Raw genomic sequence first — 18,819 nt, forward strand, 5'->3', positions numbered from 1 at the left:
CATGCTCTACCATAATGAATTTCTAGCTTAAAAAACGGAATAATACGATTGATTACAAGCTTACAGATACGTTGATGCATCTGACGAAATGCTACAATTCATAACTTCCGCAACAACGTTTTCGAATTAGAACGTTGGTTTCCATACCCAGCCCTATCATCACCGACGTTCCATGTTAAAGCAGTATTCCATCGCCAGATTACGCTACGACGAGCTGAAAAGTATCTTTACCCGAAATGAGAATTAAATCTAATGGAATGGATTAGCGCAGCGAGTGAGAACATAAAACCAGCGAGAAAAAAGGAAAACCATCCCATCACGCACTGCAGTACTACCCGTAGCACATAGCACCGCACACGTAGCTTTCATTGAACTGAAGAAACAATGAAAACCAGACGAGTACAGTCAGCAACGTACTGCGCACACGTTCGGAGGATTTATGCGTTGTTCAAGTGGAAAAAATGTCTTCCAGTGTGCTCGGTACCTAAAAACTGACAAAACGCCTTCTGCCGCACAAGGGCGGACATGAAAGCAAAAATGCTCATAAAGAGCGGACGAATTCAATGAGCATTTTTTGGTATTTTCGGTCCTTGCACACAGTTTCACACACCATTCCCGGAATGGCACAGCAAGAGGTGTACATGGCTGTGTGCATTCTGAATGTAGCTTTCTAAGACAATGAGTCAAAATCTCCTCATCAGCACAGGGAATGTGCTGGCATGCGTTGCCGGGCGAGAATCGTGCATCGATGGAGCTCGAGCATCGCCAAGAACCTAGAAAGAAGATGCCCCGATCGGTATCAGGCGCCATCCCGAAACCTTACCTCAGGGTTTGCGAGGGAGATAATGAATGGGCTCACGCTGGAATGGAGAGAATTAAAACATTACTCTTCCGGATGCAGTAATCCAACGAGGGTAACGAGGCTAGCGCGGGTCGGTGCATTCGATCCGATGTCGGTAGCAGTCGCTTCCATCGCAAAAATACCCACCGAGCAAGCTTTGCCTTTTTTTACCGATAACTTTGAAGGACGCTTCACGTACAGTGTCGTTAGTGTGCTTACCTATCGGGTGCTAACGCTTTCTTTTGCCTTACCTTTTCTCATTTCAGACATGTTAATTAACGCCAGCAAATCGGCAGAATCAATTACTCGCTAAGCTCTCGGAATCGCTCGGTACAACGTGAGGAACCGTTGCTGTGTGCTTCGGAGAAAAACGAATAAACCAAATCACACCGATAGAAGGTAAATTAAGAAGAAAGGCTGAAGTGTTATCATTAGCTGGTGGAATTTCCAATATTATCCTAAAATGTCTTACACGCTAGTGGATGTGTGTTTTGCTCGAGAGCAGTTTCGGGATCCGAGAAAAAGATTGTTCTAGTCATATGAATTAGTACTTATTAGTAAAAGGCACAATTTATATAAATGTCATCATTACGAAAGTCTCTTTGACAAAATACTCCAAATAATAAAAAACTGAAATAACTACAAGAGTTTGTGAAGATCTAATTGCCTATCATGACCCCTAAATGTATACAATGCCATGATCATATAGTAAGTAGTTTAATGAAGTTAATATGTACTATTTTGATCTAAAATGCGCTAAGGGTTCATTTGAAGCATGCCTCACCACGCCTAAATTAACTCTAAAGTAATTTTAAATAAGAAAGTAAAAGGGTTTTTTTATAAAAAAAGCTTTCTGTTGACCAATACATCAACTCCCAACGGAATTTTACTCTATGAAGGATGAAAAAAATAGGCAAATATCAAAATGGTATCGCTTTCGTCATAATGCTCGATCTGCATTTGACGGTATCGATTACAGCCCCACGCTCCTTTTTTGACCCCCCAAACCCGCCAAATCACGGCATTACCACAAAAGCAAATCGATCCCGGAAACCAGCCCACTGGCGGTCGGGCAATCAATTATGATTGATAAAAATGTCTTGTAAACGTCTATCTCACTTCAGACTCCACTCTTCTGCAGCAAAACAAACCATACCGCTAACCCGGGGACACTGTCTCGTACAGGTCTTCCGATCCGCTTTGCAGTCGAATCGATAGACCGACCGAAGGGATGGAAAATTATTGAAATTCAATAAAGCGATCAAAGCGTGACCGTGGTAAAGATGGTAAAAGAAAAGATGGGAAAATTGTGTTTACCCGTCCTGCTATGCGACCCGGTCACGGGTGAACTGGACCGGCCTATATGGTTGCCGGAAAAAACGACCATTATCAAATGCCTTCTCAAGACTGGCAAGCTGCTGCAGCGATGGTGGAAGCGATCACAAGAAATTGGGGGAAAAATGAACCTTCAACCTCGTTGGACACTGGCGTTAGCCTTTCGTTAGCAGAGAGCTTCACTCTCGAGTAAACCGCGAACGATGGCGAAATTGCGTATTGCCAAAAAGTGCTCCTCCAACCAAAATATAATGGAATTACACGCTAGCGAAACGAAGTCATCCAACGGACGGCACGGAAGCGATAAATTTCGGCTACAAAAGTAGTCCCGATATCCTTTCTCCAGGGACGGCACACCGCTACCATCTTCCTGCCGAGTTGAGGTGGAATCAATTGGAAAGTTTTTGATGCAGAAGCGAAACGGCACCCGTCAACAAGAACCATTCTGTCGAGCAATTTCCGGTGTCCGCTGTCAAGCGGTTCCTCACCAACAAAACACCCTAGCGCCACATTTTAATCCAGCGGCCCTTCCCTTTTCGGGCCGGGAATGGGCGGGTGGGATGATATTTATGGAAAATGGTTATTGAGTCTTACTAACCGGTCGCGAAACAGCTCTTAAAATCATCCCCGGACTGCTCTTTGTTTGGGACGCACGGCAGCCACGTCGGTGCAAGCCGGTGGAGGCTGAATCGGAACAAAGCCTCAGGTGGGCACAGCGCAATCATAATCGCGCTCCAAGGTTTGGGGCACATTTTTCGGTCGGCAATTATTGTCTATGTTTGGCCAACTTCCAGCACACTCCGAAGGTATCGTTCCCGGTGGGGCAACATTTTTAGCACAAATTGTCCTGCGGGACTGGGCGTGACGGCATGCAACGGGAAACGGCCGGGAGACGCCATGATGCCATAAAAGCTCGCTCACACTCGGCGTCTCCTAACGCCGAACACGCTGAGCTGGCCACAGAAGTACCGCTAGCACCGGACGAATGGCAATAAAATGAACGACTCACGGCGGCCATTAGTTTATGCGCTTTAGTGAAGCGCACTGACATAGCGCTGCAGTAAAAAGGGGGCGAGAAAGCGCGAGCGCGCGCGCGCGACCGAGCGTTTTGGCTACCATTTCGTTGGTACTGTACACAAAGAAAGATGCTGTGAATGGTAGCCGGGTCAAAGGGGAGCAAATGGCTCATCCTTTGGGGGCACACAAAAGCAAACACGCTGACGGTCCAATCTAGCATTCCAAATGTATCCGCTCCGCTGTTGGAATAGTCTAAAATGGCTATGGACAATGTGAAAACATAAACCAACGTTAAGCGAGTATCACGGCGATAGTTCAATGAGTGGATTTATCTGCCGGAAGAATGATAAGAGTTTTAACTGCTGCAACTAATTCGTTAATAGAATCTCCAATAGAAAAAGCATTTCCCAATATTGCATACGTCTTTCGAATTTTATATTATTGAACATTGAAGATTTAACACTCACCAACACCAATTTAGAACTACCTTTTGGAAATGATTTCCTCATCATGCAATAATTTGTAAAAAAAATTCTCTAGTTACAAGGCCGTTATTATTTACGAGAAAAAATCGTCAAGGTCTAAAAAAGTCTAAAGCAGTGGTCGGCAAACTTATATGAAGCAAAGAGCAAAATGTAATAAAAATACATGTGTAAAGAATTTCAGAAATTCCAAATATGAACGGAAACGGAAGAGTTAGGCGTGTTCAAACAGTCGACAAATCGCTCTTACTATGGTCTAGTCAGATTAGAATATTGCTTTTTTATATTATCAGAAATTACTTTCAAACTTGACGGTCTATGCCGTAGTGTCAAGCTACTTCTCCACTATGGTTAACCATCAAGTAGGCATTTTCTCCTACCAAACTGCCTTATCCCAAGCATACTCGGTTCAAACGACTACTTCATGCGGCTGTAATTTTATTGCAGCCAGTATACAATGTGTTCTGGTTAAATAAAAATGTCCGTTAAGTAAAAATAAGTCAGTTATTTCTTAAACACCATATAAAACCATCTACTTCCCTTTTTTGCACAACCGTGATCATCACAAACAAGTTCCGAATCACCCGGGTGAACGACAGAGACATGCAATTTATGCGCGTTACCATTTCCACCATTCAAAATTCTCCACCAACGGCAAACGATATGGCAAAATGCATTCACCTACACATACAAACGCACCAAATATCTTGGCCCCGTAGGTTGACAGGCATCCTTTCTCGCCGGGGAGTCATCAGGTCATCGTTTATTACGATCAACTTTCCCTGGGGGGAAAAGTGCAAGAAATTACAATTTCGTTGCAGACATTCAGGGGGCACGTATTTTGGCACAGTTGAAAGCACACGCGGCTATGTCGTAAAACAGCATCGACCAGTAGCAGCAGTTCGTGGCGAGTGGATCGATGCCAAATTGCTTCGTAATTGTGTTTATGAAGTTTTCTCGCCCATGCGATGGGAAAGGGAAATGTAATGTAAAAAAAAAAAAAACGAGCGCAAGGTACATCGCTATCGCATGCGGAGAAAGGGCAGTAATATGGCTTAGTGCCGAACGTAAGTAGTCACATTTATTATGGTGGCATTTCGGATGCATTCTATATGCTGGTTTAATGGTAGCCACCGCACGTCCTGTCTCTTAATGGATACCACATACACACACACACAACCCCACTCACGGGTTGGAAAAGTTGCGCGAGCGTCAACAAAATGTGCAAATATGTGCAAAATAAACTGCATAATAGCACCACATAAAAGTCATTATTATTATGGGTTCAACTATGTTTGCTTTTGTATGAAATATGCATTATTGCATGTGATGGTTAGACAATTCATTCACCAATTAAAATTCATTCGATTCTAATTCATTTCCATTATACTGCTCCACAAATCATCACCAGGAATGTAGTTAATTATTTTCCACGAAATGGTAATGGCGGTGCTTGTAATAATAAGGCAAAGAAATCTCTAATGATATGCCGTGTGGATTGATTTGCAACCATAATTTAATTAGTTTTCCACCTTCCTTGTGTGTGATTAATTCATTCGTTTTCCCACGAGAGTTCTAGGCTATGGCATCCCGCCGCCATCAATGTTTCCCCGTCCCTGCGGGAGGTTGATCCTTATCAATCAACAATTTCCTTGCCTTTTCTTCGGCACTTTCGTGTAGCTTCCGCTCCGTCCAATTTCCCGCACGCTATCCGGCGCGGAACGATTTGATAGCATGGCTTCATCGTGGCCAACAACAAAGCAAATAAAAATGAAGCGAAAAATCGTGAAACAATCGAAGAAAAACCGCATGCACCATATCGAACCCATGCTGTCCGGTTGGGTGGGACTGCCCGGCTGGACTGAGAGCAGTAAAAGTCAAGACACCGGGTCAGACGACCGGAAATAAATCAATCCGAATCGGCAAGTAGCCGCACCACTTTGCTGCTTCCGGACCACTGACCAAAAGAAAAAAACAGGCCGCTGCGCTGTGTGTTGGTGAGCAATGCTCTGCGCCATTCGCAGCCTACACACTTCTCTGCCCTTAATGCGGACCCAGAGCAGAACAGAGCAATTTTATGCTCAATCATCGTTTGACTGCTCATCTTGCCAGCGCTTTACTTTTGCAGAATATTCATCACTCTGAAGGCCAATTCAATCCGATGATGGCTGAAGATGATGTTGCTGCGAGAAGAAACAGCATTTTCAAGCGGTGAAAGGAAGAGGATAGAAAATGACCGGAGGAGAATAAAATACGAAAGCTTTAGCAATACTTCTACCATCATGGCGTGCAGCAAAGTGGATGGGGTGTACGGCCACACGCTTACAAGCCTTCTATAGCCCACTATGCTTTTCTACACCATCAAACATTCTGCCCGGTCCCTGGTAAAGACAGTCCAGAGCCTTCAATCTCCTATCCGACGCAGTTCCGGACCCGTCCGAACCCGCAAACCATCAACGACAGACAGCGCTCGCCGGGCAAGCGGATCCGGAAGCATACATTCAGGCGTCCGGAGCAATGATAAATAAATGCTCACAATGATGCGCACAACTTCATCGTGCGGCGAAATCTCATCTCATCAATATGCCGTTCTGCCGTTACACACTCCACAAACCTTGGCCACACTTGCCGAACAATGCGGTGCGTTTTGCAAATTTGTGTTTCCCTTTTCGGGTGCTACGATTTTTTCCACCCTTCGAACACACACACACACACACTGTCCGGTTGATTTACGTTCGCCGGAAGCGGAAGTGGCCGGAACCAAGGGCCGGTGCACAGCACGTAATTTGGAAGAGAATAAAGTGTAAACGAGCGCCAATATTTCAGCGGGCGATCAAATTTCTCAACGGTCGGTCAAATATGGGCGGGTGGATGGGCAAGCGTCATTTAAATTTTATTACAATTTGATCTCCTCCATTGTAATACAATTATTGCCAATCTCGTGCTTTGGCCCTCGATTCCGCGCCGCGGAATGATGCCGATTCGTTTTGGCACATTTTCTTTTTCCATGTATTCTCATGAACGTGCCATTGTTCCTTGTTAACGCAGCTTGAAAATTTGCGTGGAAGAGAAATGTACAGAAATACCTTTTGTTCATCAGATTTATTTAAGAACTGGCGCAGAACTGTTTCCTTTCTGCGAAATGATGTTCTTTCAATCGCAAGACGTTCTTTCAAAGTTTTCCTACCAATTCATTTCCAAGCTCGGTCGGAGCATTCGAAAGATGAAGAAGTGTTAATAATAATCTTCTCAAATTTTAATTTCCACTGAAAAACATATTTCCTTCAAGAACCATTGAATGTTACTGGCATAGGTTCAGATAGAAGCACTATTACAAATCGTTCGAAAATTTTGCAGTAGAACCTTGTTTTACCACAAAATATTCAACGCAAATGGCTTAACAATTTTAAGTTTTCAACACATCTTTTCTGATCAATTTTTATCAAAACGAATCGCGCTTGGGTATTTTTCCAATTCTTTCTAGGCGAGAAACAAACAGTTCCTCCCGTTCGTTCGCTACAATGCCGGCGCCACTCGGTCTGGAACCGGAAATTACTTTCATAATAAAGCTGTTCATTGACGTTTCCTTTTTCGGGGAGGATTCGTTGAATGTGGTACGCTCTCACTATGTCATACTCGCGAGCCTTTTCCCACCGACAGTCCGTGGCCCTCGGTTGCTCATTGCCTTTCATCCGAAGTAGATTGTTTTGTTGGGAGCTTTCGTTATTTTTCTGGTAAACGAAGACGTTAGTAACGTTTGTTTGTTCATTGTTTTGTCAGCTTCATATCTTATCGCTTGTTGCACAATCGATGAGAAGTTTGAATGCTTAGGATATGACTGACAGCTAAGCAACATGGGCATTTTTTTTTTCGACTGCTTTGTACGACGCATGAGACTATAAAATGTCGAGTAATTGCTTGTTACAAAACAGCAAACATTTTCACGTCAAACTGTTGAATAACAATGAACCAACAGTAGAATTTTTTTTTTTTCCAACACTCGTTAAGGTGGCTTTAGCAGAAGAATTAGACGGATTGCATATTTCAAGGCGTTTAAGAGTGTTCAACAAGAACTATAGTAATAATAAGAGGGGACATATCATATCATATCATTGATATCTTGTGGATTTAATTTTAAAAGCATAGAAACATTATTTAATGCTTCTAAATTTCCAAATTGCAATGAAATTCCATTTGGGGTTACAGCATTGTACGGAATAGAATGCATGGTGTGGAATGCAGTACTTACTGATGTTTACCCAGGATAGCATAGTTTAGTGTAATGTTTGTTACAGCAAGAGAATTTTTACGAATATTGGAATCTATCAAACCTACGCTTTTACCTCATTGAGAACTGTATTGCACACTATTTAGCGAAAAGTGGTTGCAATTTTAGTTAGTTCGCTACGCCTCAATACACGTATTTCATTGTTGTTCAAGTAGCTAACAGATGCAGAAACGGTACCTGTTGGCGTCGTTGAATTTAATTGCCATAAACAAGTTATTTACACATCTCTGGTCCCACTAACTGCTCACCAACATTCAACACACATCGTTCTGTTCGTTCGTTCACATCGAATTCCTTGAATTGCGAGCAAAACAACGCTTATGCAGTATTCCGGTGAATGCCTGCCTAAGCGGAATTTGTTTACGAACCTAACGTTTCAATAACTTTCGAGTGGCACATTTGGTTTCCTCGTATTACAACCACCAACCTCGTATATTGTACGTGATGAAATCAAATTTAATTAGCATTAGCCTGCGGGAAACCACATGCCACGGTGTTTCCTAAGTTTGATATTTTGTTTCTCACAGTTTTTTACATCATTTTCTATTCTGATATAGGCCAAACTTTTCCGACGACAACGCACAAACTTCTCCTTCACGATGGTATCTGCGACATATCAGAATCTGACGCTAGCGCTACTAGTGCTGTGTATCGTCACCAGTCCGATCGAGAGTCGATACCGCGAGAAGGATGTCAAGAAGGGAAAGTCTTCACCGCCTGTACTGCCCCAGATGATAATTCCATCGCCACTAATGAACCTTTGTTCCGGCGATCGCGAGATGAAGTTGGTCTGCCACTGCTCACCAGACGATCCGCACGTGAAAGCACAGAAGGCGAACTGTTGGATTTTTAGCAAGGAGCTACCGCGCAAGGATACTAACTGGCTCGCCTTCCAGACACAGTCCACACTGGAACAGTTAAAGATTACGGTGCAGAAGATCGGTAATCTGGCCTATATCCCCTCGGACGTACTGCACACGCTTAAGTACCTCAAGCAGCTAACGATCGAGTACGGTGTGATACCGGACCTGCTCAACTACGCGTTTGGCAATCTGACTGAGCTACGCAATGTGACGCTGCACAAGAACCAGATCCGCATCGTACATCCGTTCGCGTTTGCCAACCATCCGTTTCTGGAGGAGATCAACCTGGAGCGTAACGAGATACTCGAGCTAGACAAGGAAGCGCTCGTACATTTGCCCGCATTGCGCAAGCTTAATCTAGATTTCAACAATCTCTCCATGCTGCACGACGACGTGTTCGTTTACCTGACCAGCCTGGACGAGTTGAAGCTCGAATCGAACCTGATATCTGTGCTGACGCGCGAAATTTTCAAAGGTCTTGGCAACCTAAGAATACTGAAGCTGACGGCCAACACCCTGACCTTCATCGGTGATACAATCTTCGCGGAGCTGTGGAGTCTGCAGGAGCTGGACCTAGATCACAACCAGATCGAGGTAGAGAAAATTGCTCTTATTGCTCATATTCCCGTTTTAATTGCATTTTTCGCGGTCTCCTTTCATTTCGTACTACAGAAACTATCTGCCCGTGCATTCGACGGGTTGAACAACCTACGGAAGCTCAACCTGGAGAACAACCGGTTAAAGCGGCTCGAGCGGGGCATCTTTACCGGCGTCCCGGCCGTTCTGAATCTCAACCTAAACTCCAATCAGCTGGAAACGATTACGTACAACAACTTCCTGCCACTAATGGACAACCTGGTCAACAGTACGGCCATTCTTCATCTCAAAGGTACGCTATTAAGGGAAGGAAAGTTTTATATCTTCGCTGCGTCGCGTGAGACGAGCCGGATGGAAAAGGGAACAATGTGCCGGTTTTTTGAAGCACACGTGCAAAATCTCAACCCAATTAGTGTCACAATGGGTTGCTGAGCGGGACTAAACCGTAGCATTCGTGGGTGCCTACGGGTTTTGATGGTGTGACCTCAAAAGAGGATCCCGTTTTGTTTTACGACCACTTGGCGCGCCCCATCTGCCGGTGAGTATCCCACTTCCGCTCGTGTGTCGTTTGGGTAACCTACCTTCGGAAGAGTTTCCATTCACCTGAAAGTTGAAAAGTATAACAATGTTCCGTAGCTAACCTTTAAGTAATGAGTGGTACGAATTCTGTATCACCAGACCTGCAGGAAAACTTTGTTTGGGAAACTACCTGAAATGGAGCGTACCAATGTAGAAGTGATACATTTCATTCCACCTTTTTATCGTCAATCAAACTCGTAAGTTACATCAGATTCAGGGTAAAATTTCACTGAAGGATTACATAAAAAGCAAATACATAAATCTGAAAGCATGGAAACCCAAGCAACCTGTGCACGAGACTGTTGAAACATGTTTTTCTATCAAACCTCATTCCATACGATAATCCGCCTAAAGGTATGCAATTGACGTTTTGACGTTATTGACGTTATGAATTGCATCGAGTTAATACAGTTTATACAGCTTCTAATGAACTACCTAAGGCCATGTACATGCAGCAGCTACATGCATGATCGTTCTGAATAATTGTTTGATGGTAAAAAGCTTTTCGTTAGTCATATATCAGCTTCGGTACCGTTCGGCAGAACTCTGCAGCAGTTATGTCAAAGTTCAAGTAAACTTTTATTGCATACCTGGTTGATGATGTACTTCAATATCATATGCCCGGCGTTTAACTATCAATGGAAAAACTTTCCCCAAATACCTGTAGGCCATTGCCAATGGTACGCATTCGATCATATGTACAGCGGACTCAACTCTCAGCAGGCAAATATAATGAGCCCAAGCCTACAGTGTGCGAGAGTGCTTGTTTTTATTGTCCCCGGTGTACACTCCAACGTCATAATCCCTTTGATCCGTTGAGCCGAAGAAATTTAATAATGTACGGACCCACCCTGTTTGCAATTCATCTTCAACCGTTTTTCATCGCACATGGCAGCAGTGCGCTGTAAGGGAGAAATGGCACAACTAATGAGGAAAAAAGTAATTTATTACTCCTCCATCGACCAGCTATTGGCGTGAGGTGGTTTTGAAAGAACTGGTCAGTCGCCAGTAAGCCGGGAAAAGATCAAAGAACAATTTTGTTCCCATACACACTCACTTTCTGTTTGATCAGTGGGTGACACGTAGGCGACAAATTTTGCGGACGATGAATACGTTTCAAAGGAAATTAACTTTCCATGTGGACTACACGGTACATGTCGTAGGCTTACGGGTTGGTTTTTTTTCTCCCATACAGCGCTGTCTCACAGTTTAATGCATAATTTTAAATTTAATTTAAATTCATCTCATCATTCATATCATTTGCAATGTAAAGCGACCGACGGAAAGGTTTGGCACCATCGGTGAAAACATGGAAAGGAATAATCAAGCGGCGGATCATGAAGGATCGTCCCACCAACAGAACACATTGCAATTGTATTTTAATTAACAGAAATAACACATTTTGAGTCCGTGGTCATAAATGAAAAAAAAAATGCCATCCACACAGCGCTCATCATTCGCTTTTTGATTATGGATGAAGTGGTCTTTTTCGATTGTTTTCATTTTTTGAGTGTTTAGTTAGTTGGTGGTTTTCCGCAAGTTGTGTGGTTCTGTTATTTTATCGCCCTAGCCGCTTTGCTCCATTTTCTACTCATTGTGTCATTGCGTTGAGATGGGTTTCGTGCTAGTGCTTGGGGCATTTGGAAAAGTTTCACCTTACCCTATCACACGTCCTTCCCATCCCCTGCCTCTAGTGAGTTATATAAAAGCCATGCCTATGTTTTATACTGTTTAAAAAAACAAGGGAAGATAAAAAAAATCACTCCAACATCAATCACAATTACCAACTTTGCCCGGTTGATGGGAGAAAACTGTCACTCGTGTACATGGAAATTGTCGGTCCCTGGGAAAATGATCCGAAAAAAATACTGGAAACCCATTTTGGACACAAGGCAAGTTGACCGCAAACGCACGATGGCCTCACATTAGCAAAACCTGGTTCAACCTGGTGCACGATCCAACGTCCGGTGGAAACTCACTACCATCAATCATCGTTTTCATTAACCATCGGTGTGTAGGAGTTTTTCTTTGCGTCCCCCAGTCTTCCTCTCTCTCTCTCTCTCTCTCTCTGTCACACACACACACGCCTGCCGAGTGCTTAGTTCTGGCCAGCAAAATACAGCTTTTGAGTTCATTTAAATTTTCATTAGCCGTAAAAGCTAAATAAACTTTTGCACCGGCCGGTGTGGCTCGGTGAATCATCATCTCAACGTCAATGGCATGTTGGCCACACCCGTTCACGTTCACCACCACTTTGGAACCGGTATGGCTGATGCCCGTAGCTTCTCCAGGGAATGCTTGGACAGGGAAGAAAAAATACTTTCCCATGCAGAAATGACGAAAAGTTGTACCCACATTGCTCAGCGATACCGTTGAGACGCGGCTGACTCGTGTCAAGTGTACAGAGACTCACGCTCTCCCAATCAACCTTCAAAATTGACCATATCTTCGATTATTAAACAGTGCTACGGGTTGCCATGAGTTGATTGCTTTCCCATATCGGTTGGATCGAACTTTCCTCGATGAAGTTTAGCTTTGTGCCATTTTTTTTTTCTTTACGAATTTCACTTCCCGAGCCGTTCAGTGAACTTTCAAAATATTGATTTAATAAATGTACGGCTAAGCTTGTCGGTGCGCTCTTGACAGCTGAAATCAATCATGCTTCAATTGCAAACCCACCCCGTCAACCGTGGCGAAACGCGATAAACTTTACGTGCGATTACGGCCAACAGTTTTCCTACCGGTTTAAACGTTTGCCACAACTTGGCTATTTCACCTTCAACCAACCGCCAACACCTAGAACACGCGGCACAAGCACAAAACTTTTCCCCGAACGGGTTGTTCCTTCACGCCGTTCCGGAAGACGAAAACTTCATCCTCGATAATGCTGCAAAATAACAAATCAGAAACTGAACCGAAACTTGCACCAACCTGCCCGACTATTGATGGATTTCCTTGTGGGACGCAATTGGTTTCATCTCGCCAAACAATTCAAGGAAAGTGGCACGCGAAGCAGCTCTCTGTTGGCAATAAATTCTGCCAGTTTACACCTCCTCCCATCATGACGGACAGCGGTACCGTAACAAAAACATGATGGACAGAAAACAGCATACCACCGCCACGATTGCTGAAAGTCGGTAACACCATTTTTACATTACTCGCTCCCTACCTTTTTTTTTTATTGTCCTGGCTACTTATTGGCCTCGTTGGTGGCATGCTTTAAACGTTTGGGTATTTACACCGTCCTTCAAAACGAACCCGGCACCCGGCGATGTTCGAAAGAAAGCGAAAAGCACCCATCGTAGGGTTGAAGTTCGTGTACCGTTCGTGGTTGGCAGCGCGCCCAAAAGTTAACAGACAGCTTCGTCTTCCGTTCACCTTGCGTTTTGGCAGGTCGGAGTTTATGATCGAATTTCGCCAACGTGCCAAACTGTCAAGAATGCAGCAGGGGTTTGCGCATCACCTCGGTGATGGCAGCCTTGGTGTCGATGAAGGTGGCTCTTGTAATAGGGAACGCTTCTGAGGAAACTTATGCTTTGATAGTGGTCGCTTTTAAAGAACGGAAAAAAGATCATTAACATTGCAGTATTACTAGTTTTTTCCTGTAATGAATACAAAAAAACAATAGAACTTCTGAATTCCAAAAACTCTACCTTTCTTTTATCGACAATGGAATCGGCAAGAAACGGAAAATTATGGGGAAACAATTGAATAAATAGAACAGTATTCAATATTCTCTACAAGAAAGCAAACTTTTCAAAACTATTTCTACCAGCATGAAAAGTTGCTAACATTGCATACATTTAGGCGTTTTCATTGTCGAATTTTCGCGTGTAGTGCAAATCCTTTACAATTTGTTACAAAATGTCATCTCCATGTATAACACCGTTCCAATGTTCGACATGAAGCTCATGGATACAAAAAGTGGTGTTATGCTCGTGAAAATAATTTGTTTAATTTTTTATTCAGTCTTTTTAACAGTGCTCTGTTCACCGCAATGTCCTCTTTGCTTTTTGATTTCTCCACAGACAACCGATTTCTATGCGACTGTCGGCTTCTGTGGCTGTTTGATCTACGCAACAACACCAAAAACGAGGATCTCCGGTACACACTGCAGCACGTGGAATGTCTGTACGACATCAAAGGCATCTACGGAACGCCATCGCTAACGCACAACCAGCTGAAAGAGTTTGGCCGCAGCCAACCACCGGACACTATCCTGTTCGACGAGGACTACTACGACGATACGGGGCACCGAAAGCCGGGTGTGGTGTTACAGAAGAAGTTCAGCTCGAGCCGATCCGTTCCCGATGGTAGCCCGGACAAAAGCCAGCTGCAACCCATCACACTGATGAAGCTACGGAAGGACACTATTCTACCCTGCCCGAAGGAGCTGGACGAACCGACGGAACTACCGCTTTCGCGTGAATCGATCGGGCTCGATATGGGCTGGCGTTCGTCGGTGACGGCCACGAGCGAGGCTTCGACTTGCATACACTCGGTGGTATTGGTAGGTATGTGTTCTATGCTCACCGTAGCGCGGTACGGGCGAAGATGTTAGTTTTGGCAGCAGCACACTAACCAATGTTGACCGACTATCTTATGCAGCTGGTTTGAGCAGGATCGGTCGTGCGTGTATATGACTCTCGTAGACATTTCGTTTAATCAACAAGATCTCAAGTTTCATTGCTCTGGGGCGTTCTATTGTTTAGAAAGTTAAGAAAGAACATGCGAGGCACGATGGCTGCAGAGTGGGGGGAGAAAAACCTGGTGTAAATAACGATGTTAGATCTGAGTAGCAAATCGATGATTTGCCTTAGCTAAATAAAGGTGATTTAGATCGAAAACGAATTTATATGATGCCAATGATGTTCGGTTGATTTTGTCTAGAGGCAACAACAGGACGAAAGCTATACGCAATGTGCATGCAAGTACAATGCCCATATAGACGCATCGTCGGCATGCACACGCCCTAAAGGACGGTCAAGAGATGAATGAACGGTGAACACCATCAAGGTGTTCCTTGCCTTGTACATAGTACCTTCCTGCCCTTTAGTTCCGGCACCATTGCAGCATTCGATACGAAATGGTTCCGGTTTCGGGTACCGGTATCGCACACTTAGTAACACTGTGCACTCAAACACTTTCACTCACCGCAAATATCGGCTAACTCTTACTGAATGTACATAGTAGCACTGGTATGGTATTACGTCTTACAACACAATTCGAGCGACCATGAGCACAGTAACGATTACTTTGTCTCTCCTGGCACATCCAGACATGGCGGTTGTTCTATTTCGGTGAGGACTACATCCTATTCCCTGAAACCCTTCATCCCAGAATTTGACGGAATTTGAAGTAATAAACTACTGCTTTGTGTGATTTGTTTAATGCACAGCTTCCAGGAATTTAATCAAATAACAAAATCTAGATTTGATTAAACCGATTTATTTAGTTGTAACGATGCTTAAGAACATAACATGGATCAAATTCGGTAAACATATTCAGTGTATTCAGTTTACAACTAATTTGCTGTTGGGATTGCATAACTTTTGGCGTTTTTTTTTTCACTAGCAGTACATATTTAGGCTGCTCAAGTTATTGTTTGTGCTCTATAAATGGATAAAGCTGCTGAAGAAAAGCTTCATTGGGAATTATGTTTAACAGTAATCAGGTTTAATTTAATCACAATCGCATTACTCTGATTAGTTGAACACGAGTAGCACTGTTCAAAATCGTTCACAACCGAAACAAGCTGGCTTAAAGTAGACGCGCTGTGTTGGCTGACGTTTACAGTACGTTTTATGAACTCCTTTTGATTATTTAATGAAATACAATTACTGCAAACAGCAGCTATCCGGTATCTTTTCTTGCAGCGGTTTTTTACGTTTCATTACCAGCGCAAGCTTCACAATGAGCCTGTTTGACACCTCATCAGGCAACAGTCGTCAGTTTCACGAGCACTTTAACGAGCCCATTACCCGCCGGCAAACATCCGTTGCTCGTTTCCCGCAGCCAACGTTGACGTTTGTTGCTTCGTGTTTGGCAATCTCGCCAAGAAACACAACTTTCGGCAGGAGCTAAAAATCATGTCATCCGAATCACAATTTACATGCACCGACGTCTAAAACGGATGAAACATTAGGCGACCATTTGTCGCTCTCACTGTTCTGTGGCTTCGTGGTACTGACAGAAGCCTAAAACCTACCGTGTACATGGGTACGAGAATGTTTTTTTTTGCCTTCTTCACACGGAATCTTTTCTCCATCCCACACACGCACGCTTCGGCAGAAATGTGCGGTACGACGAGTGCTGTTCGGCTGGTGCACATCCATAAAATGTGCCAAGTGCCTGCCAACAACCGAAACCTTCGGAACAGGAACGTCAAAGCCCGGTGAAAATGGGTGAACCTAAACAACCGCCAAGAGTAACAAACAAACGGGCTGATACCCGTAACAGCAACCGTACACGCGCCGTTGACAGTGTGCGTGCGCGGCGAAAAAAAGGCACAATTTCTGAGAATGGAAAAAAGAAACACAATCACAAAATGAACAAAAACAAGGAGGATAAAAAATGAAATGTTAATAAAATAACGAAGTACGTAAGCATACATTTACTGCACCGTAAAAAGTGTAAAATGGGCAAACATAAACCATGGGTTGCGAGCGAGGCGAAAAAGACACGACCATGAACGCTATCGATGCCTTTTACCGAATGGGAAAGGGCTGCTGAAGTTTTGTTTTTATTTCGTGTATTTGCTTCCCTTTTTTTCTCCCCGTTTATCCCGCATACATACAAATTCGCACAGGGAACTGAAGGCTCTGTCGCCGTATCCCGTTCCCGGTCGTAACGGTTTGCCTAACTGCAGGCGCTACACAGACGCCCGGCGGTGGAAGTGTTGCCAGCATGAGTTTTTCATTTTCTCGACACGTCTTGAAGTCAGAGTGTAGTTTTTTTTTTTCCTTTCTTTCCCAACAACATTCAGGTTTGGGAGAGAAAAAAGTGCTCCCGTACAATTACGCCGTACGGGTTTCCTTTCGTCCGGTTCGCTTTACCCCACCATCTTCGAGGAGTTTGTGTGAGGTAAGAGAAGGTCATTGGGTGAAACGGAGCACCAAATTAATATTTAATGTACGCGCAGCTCGCTACATGCGTCCTGGCGAACCGAAGCATAGGAAATAAAAACCAAACGAAGTTGCGGAATGTTAAAAACCAACCCAAAATTGAACAAGCTCGTGAAACCAGCTAGACACATACACATGCGCACCGAGTTTGTTAGAATTCCCACCGGAAATGGGAAGTTGATTTTGCTCGGCATGCTTCCGTTGTGGCGGGGCTGTTAGTGTTGAATCCAATACCACGAGCAGACGGGAAATGAGCACTAAAAACGGAATTGAACATCGTGTCTAAGACGCCTCCAAGGTGCCGCACCCGAGGTTCGACTTCCGCAATGAAGTGCTCGAATCCGTGATAACTTCACCGAAGCCGTTACAAGAAACTCAAACCCACAGCGCAGCTTCACTCAAACTTCCACGGATGGTGCTGGTGTGTATGAGTTTCTGTGGCACTATGTCTGTGCAAGAAACCATCTACGTGGAGCATCCAAAGCATCATTGCAACATAAAACTAGCGCACCAGCGCACCCAATTAGTAGTCGAATGTAATCTACGTAATTGAGTGTAATCATGTTACAAAGCTTGCTTGGCAAAGACAGACAAGGCTTGGTGCAGCAGCACGATGGACGCATGTTATCCCTTTTTTTTTTTTGTTCTTCTCTTCCTCAACTCCTCAATTCGTTTTCCTTGCCGTTTATTTCCGGGATTGGTGGTGGTAGTGCAAAGTTTTCGCCCCGACCGACTTACCGTGCCCGGGGAGGGATTAGAGCAGATACTTCGAAACTTCCCGTAACGAAGATTTACGAGCTGTGCTACCGCCGGGACGTATGGGCGCCCAGTAAAATTATGCACCCGAAGGCCTAACCGGTCTGTGGGCCGAGCGCCGACAGGGTGATGAATGTGGTTTTAAAAGTATGGTGACGAAAAAAACGGGGAATCATCCGTGAACTCGATTAGAAACGAGCGTAAATGTATCCCGCACATCTAAAGCCCTCCCTGCACAAGGACGAAAGGACACGGTACACAGACAGAAAAAAAAACAAACAAACTACAAAGCAGCGGGTAGCTGTAAAAAACTTGAGCTAAGCAAGTCATATACAAGTACATGAAATATTGAAAAATATGCAAAAAAAAACCAAACCCTCATCACCGATCCGGCTAAAGTAACGGTTAGCAACACAAAAATCCACTATGTGCAAACGTACGAGCAAAATTTTGTCATCTGTAAATACTGTATAAATGTGATTCTAGATGTGCGAACATAGATACTCTATCACTACAAATGAAACAACTAAAGCCTAACAACAACAAAGAAAGAACAGAAACAGGCAATAAATCACACAGAAAGAGAGGAAAAACAAAACATACTAGCATAAATAAATCATGAAACAGGATGCAGATTGAAACATCAACAGGAATGCTTCAAATGTCTGTACCCTCCCATGAAAAGTCCTAATAAAAAAAAATCACTTTTACACACATTCCAGCGACGAAAGCAGAAGCAGCGAAAGCCTGTGACGAAATTCAATGAACGCAATGGTATTCTCGAGAACACGAGCAATGTTAAGGAGTTTAAGTTTGAGTGTAACTTAGTTTACACCTATTTATGTTTAACAACTAACATCCCGTCGTGAAAAATATTTGCCCCCTATACAAAAACACACACACACACACATAAAAGATACGAAATCGTATGTAGTAC

At 43.8% G+C, this 18,819-nt stretch overlaps 1 protein-coding gene across 1 annotated transcript; it reads left to right on the forward strand.

Annotated features, from left to right (window-relative positions):
- Window positions 1-8,562: 8,562 nt before the first annotated feature.
- LOC128708973 (connectin-like) lies at window positions 8,563-14,563 on the forward strand. The gene is made up of 3 exons (XM_053803956.1): window positions 8,563-9,420; window positions 9,499-9,715; window positions 14,031-14,563. The coding sequence occupies exons 1-3, from the start codon at window positions 8,563-8,565 to the stop codon at window positions 14,561-14,563; spliced, it is 1,608 nt and encodes a 535-aa protein (XP_053659931.1).
- Window positions 14,564-18,819: the final 4,256 nt, after the last annotated feature.

Source organism: Anopheles marshallii, chromosome 2 (genome assembly GCF_943734725.1).
Source record: "Anopheles marshallii chromosome 2, idAnoMarsDA_429_01, whole genome shotgun sequence".
NCBI lineage: Eukaryota > Metazoa > Arthropoda > Insecta > Diptera > Culicidae > Anopheles > Anopheles marshallii.

Bases quoted from the DNA above. Each gene is read 5' to 3' on its own strand.
- LOC128708973 (XM_053803956.1), top strand. From the start codon at position 8,563: ATGGTATCTGCGACATATCAGAATCTGACGCTAGCGCTACTAGTGCTG. The intron at 9,421-9,498 runs GTAGAGAAAATT...TTCGTACTACAG, and splicing joins TAGATCACAACCAGATCGAG to AAACTATCTGCCCGTGCATT. The intron at 9,716-14,030 runs GTACGCTATTAA...ATTTCTCCACAG, and splicing joins GGCCATTCTTCATCTCAAAG to ACAACCGATTTCTATGCGAC.